General features: G+C 46.8%; 1 protein-coding gene across 1 annotated transcript; it reads right to left on the reverse strand.

Moving 5' to 3' along the window:
- Nucleotides 1-3,910: 3,910 nt before the first annotated feature.
- NGA_2088500 (grx5) lies at nucleotides 3,911-4,403 on the reverse strand (the record flags this gene model as incomplete). Its single annotated transcript, XM_005855102.1, has 1 exon — nucleotides 3,911-4,403. A coding segment is annotated over exon 1 (410 nt), but the record flags the coding sequence as incomplete, so codon positions are not given.
- Between the last annotated feature and the right edge of the window lie 473 nt (nucleotides 4,404-4,876).

Below are 4,876 nucleotides of genomic sequence, written 5' to 3' on the forward strand. Positions count from 1 at the left end.
TTCCTGGCTGTTGTGTACTAGATCATCTCATTCAATGCAGATCTCATCAATATCACTAACTGAAGACTGCCTGTAGTGTGAGAGTCCCTACACCGCAAACGGTGAGGGCAACTAGATGATAAATGAAGTGCAGCCATTAATTCCTTCACCTGTTGACACCAACTGCGACTCTGCTGCACTCCATTTTAAAAGAAAAAGAATACGTATGTGGCTATACCAGAGAAGAGCGATGTGCAGCCGCAGCATGGCTCTTGGTGTTACGATGATGAGCAAAAAATCTCAAAAGTACCCGTACATGCTTGTTTTTCTCAATCAAGGAAGGAAGCAATTTATTACTTTTTGATGAGTGACGAGATGCGTTTCGTTCATTCCCCCAAAGTACAAGGACTACTATGAAGCTATAGCTTTTGGGCAGGATGACAATCCTAGCAGCTGTTCGAAAATAGGAACAGAATTCTTTCTCGATGTACTCAAAATGCTCTCAAACTCTTATAGGATTTTTATTCCTTCGCCATAGCTCCAAGTGCTAGTAATCTTATAGCGGCATAACAAACTCGTCATCTGTCAGAATATAGGAGCAAAAATCCTTGCACAACATATCCGAGTTGTTCTTCTGAATGTCTACCAGAGTTGTGCCCTCTAAATACACGAATTTGTATTCTCCTATCGCCGTCCAAAGAGCCTCCTTGGAGCTTGTGGGAACATCTTTATCATAAAAAGGCTGATGCACCGACAACCATATAGCAGGCTTTGGATGCCGTAAGCTCTGGAACCAGCTTACTAATGAGGGGAGTAGAACAAGCTCTGCGCCTTCGGTATCAATTTTGATGAGTCGCAGATGACGTATTCCCTCCTGCTGAATAAATTCTGGCAACGTTCGGCAGCTGATAGTCCATTCGTGTCTTGTCTCCCTATTTCCCCAAGTGGAGACACCGCGGTCATCGCGAAAGCGACTAGTGCTGTCACCAATACCCCTGAAAGTCATCGGCCCCGTCTCTGTATTGATGCATTCGTTGTAAAGCTCGATATGTTTTTCCAAATGAGAATTAGCGTTTACATTAGCCACAAGCCCGGAGAATGCGTTGTGGTCAGGTTCTAGCGCGTAGACATGATTGGAGAAGATAGCAGCAAATAGTGCTGTTGGGCCCACCCACGCCCCGAAATCAATGTACGCGGCCTCTGCGTGGCCCCTCAGAAAATGCTGTATTATTTTGAATGTGGTTGCCTCCCATTTATTTTTGTGTGCCTTGTCCCAGAAATGAGGCCACCCAAGATAGCCCGGAAAGTCGTTGCGAAATACTGTCATTTTAGTGCTTGGATCGGCCAAAAACATCACGTCTTGAGTCTTCCGTCCTTTCCATTCATCGGATGTCGTGTGCCTTATATGTTCGTTTTCCCAACTATCAATGTGGACACCCTCTCTTGGTAATAATCATTTGAAAGTCCACATCGAGATAAGAAGGGCGCATGCCACATAGGAATAATGAATTCCTCGCCGCCACTTGTAAGGAAGCAAATGATCAAGCCCTATTCCCTTGGTCTTCATTCTTCTGTGATTCTGAATCAATGTGTATAAAGTATTTGTGTATAATATATTCAATTCATCTACACGATTACGAAACACATAATTTCAACAGAGTTGAAATGACCATGACCATCTTTCAGCGTCTCAATAAAGGATGTAAGCGATTGATCTTACAGCTTGCTTTCAACCCGTCGCTTCTAGTCGGTCGTGATGGCGCTTGCACTTACCGAAATGCGACTCACCAGCTACTGCTTTTACCATGTATATCACGCGTCATCTACATAATCTATGGGCAAATCTGCTCCCGTTGGCAAAAAAGGGAAAGGAAGGGCATATATTATGTATACCACCTAGCCACCTAGACAATATGGGCCACCCGACCTGACGTCTGGGAGTCCAAGGCGTCAGCAGACGTCATCGGTCCATAGGGTGGGGACGCGATAATGATTACGGCAGTGGAGAACGTGATTTGTAATTGCATTCCACTTATATGGTTTAATCGCAGAGACCCCATGTAAAAGTTTTTATTGATTAAAAAAGGGGAAAGAAGGAAAGGCCGCCCGAGCACAAGGATGTCTGCTCTCGGAGGCCCCTGATAACTATATTCTTGATATATGCTACTGCCTTGCGGTTCTGTTTTCGTTTACTTTCATGCACCACTTACTCGGCTACAGGGGGATTCGCTCTTATCTTTGAATGGGGTGGAAAAAATTGTGGGAGTGGAAAGAATTTTCACGATTCCTCACGAAAGCGAGCGTACTGTGTTCTCGATCATGCCGCCAAACGACATGGCCAGTGTTGGTGACCGCAAACCTCCCCTTCAATGTTCACAATAAAGTCTCCTTTCCAGCCTGCAGAGCATCAGAATGGTGTGTGAGACATCCACCTTTAAGTAAAAAGAAATACAAACTTTTATCGTTGACAGAAAGAGGCAGCATGTTTTGAGACTTACGACAGTTCTGCAAAAGAGATCAGGAGGCCGACCGTCCTCATGGAGGGCCAAAGCCCGGGGATTGCTGAACACTTCTGATAATCAGCGACAAAGCATTTGGATTTGAATCAAGGATAAAGAGTAGGATACAGATGATAGGCACCAAAACGGAGGAAGGCGTACGGCATACTGTAATTCCGTTGTGTGCTGTTTTATCCCCCATTCTTCCTGCTGACTTTTCATAGAACATGTGGTACATCCCGCTTCAACTACGATACAAGAAGTGTGTATTTGACACGTGCCAGCTTGATCTTTGAAAAATAAAAAATTGTTGTGTAATGAGCGCGGAAAGACTTCCCGTGGCGGATTTGGTGACCGGTAAGAGCGCGTCAAGTGTGAGGCAAAGACTATCCATCTGATGTTTCTCTTTCACTCTAGCGCAGACAAGCATCTAGTTTGCTATGACATTATATAGTAGTGGAAGTGGTTGTGTCTGCTCCGACCTGTATCAAATGGGTCTCACAACAAACAACCTTCTCCTTGACCGAAAAATATAATCCAAAAGCATAAAAATGGGGGAAAAGTACTGATAAATTGCATGTTCTACCTTCTTTCACCGCACCGTGAGCTTTAATCAATGTATAGTGCTACTAAAGAAATGGTAGAAAATGCAAAGGTCGATTCTTTAATTCAGTTCTGATACAAAAACTCAAAACCGATGTATTGTGTATCATGACGAGCCAAGCGATGCAATGGAAGGCGTCGCTATCCCCGAGACGAGCTCAGACTCCGGAGGCCGATATCTCCACCGTCCTTGGCCACGAACATATCTTTTACGAGGCAGCAGCGATCTCAATCATTTCTTGCAGCTCCCCAGTCTGATACATTTCCAGTATGATATCGGATCCGCCTACAATTTGGAGGACGAGAAGGAGAAAATGTGACCATGCATCTGGAAGGCAGGAACTGCTCTTTCGCTCGCACACGATAGATTGAGAACCACTGGTGACAGCAACGTACCAATGAAGTCTCCTTGTAAGTAGAGCTGAGGGATGGTAGGCCACGCGCTGTACCTGCGGAAGCATGTTCAAATGGGGGTGAGGGAAGAGGAAAAAGAGGTCTTCCCCACTCGCCACGTGTCGAGTGACAGGCAAGCAATGCGAGGCTAAAGCAAAAAAAATAAAAAAATATCGTTAGTAGAGGCACAATAACTCGAGAACCAAAAAGCACCTTTTGATCTCCCCTCGAATGCGTTCATCGGCCAAAACGTCGACGGTCTCGTACTCCACCTGCCAAGAAGAGCACAGCATGGGTGAAATGGAAGATCAGTCCAGACAAATATCTCCCATTCCCCAAGATAAAGGATTTGGAAAAAAGCATCCCAAACGGCCCTGGTATCCTTCGTCGTGCTTTCCCATGTGCATTCGCGCCACCCCTCTCCCCCTGTTGACCCTACATTCAACTGATCCAAGATCCGGATGGCCGTGTTGCTGAATCCGCACGAAGGAAACAATCGGGTTCCTTTCATAAAAAGCACGATTTTGTTGTTTTTTATCAATTCTTCGATTTTGGCGCGGGCTGGAGCGTCGTACTGGGGCTCTCCATCATCGTTAAGGAGACCCTCTGGCACGGCCCGAAGGGAGGAAGGGAGACAAAAAGGTGTAGAAAGGCCAAGGGCGGAAGCAGGCAAGCGTGCTATAGAGGAAGGCCCTGGCCGTGCGTGGAAAATTAAAAAGGCATGCGACAAGGTCGTCGCAAGCGGGCCAAGGACGAGCAAGGCGAAAAGGGATGCTGTGCGAGAGGAGGAGTTGGAGCGAAGCAGAGAGGCGCCTGATGCCGCGCGTGGTAACCAAGGCATAGTCATGTAATGCGCTGATCCTCCCTGCTGGCGGATATCAATGTAGAGGCGACCAGTCCGCAAACCAGCCCCCCGTTGCTTGACGTACTAAACAAGTGAGAGGAGGAGGTCGAGATCGAGAATGAGTAGGCTAAAGTGAACGCAAAGCCCATCATTGGAAGTCAGAATTACGAGAATAACATGGTTTCTGTCTGCTTAGTGGCCTTCAACGCATGTGTATAGGTCCAAAGCGCTGATAAGAGATGATACAGGAGAGCGGAAGCTTCTCGCATTCTGGTCATGGATCTTGCTTACTAGAAGCAGCCCCACCCGTGTATGGAAGCGACTAAGCCGCCCATTTTTTGGTTAGACAACGTTGCGCATGCTGACAGCGACCCTCACACGTCTTTTATCGCATCCTTTCCCACCCAATGACAGCAGGACTGCTTTTTCGTGTTTCGTACCCCACTGCGGTCCAACCTCCCCTGAGCAACACACATGACTCCCACATCTACCTCCACCCTTTTCCTCCTCCTCCTCCTCCTACCCGTCCTGCTTCATGCCCTCACGGCCACCAACACTG

This window comes from Nannochloropsis gaditana, assembly GCF_000240725.1.
Source record: "Nannochloropsis gaditana CCMP526 unplaced genomic scaffold scaffold289, whole genome shotgun sequence".
Classification (NCBI taxonomy): Eukaryota; class Eustigmatophyceae; order Eustigmatales; family Monodopsidaceae; genus Microchloropsis; species Microchloropsis gaditana.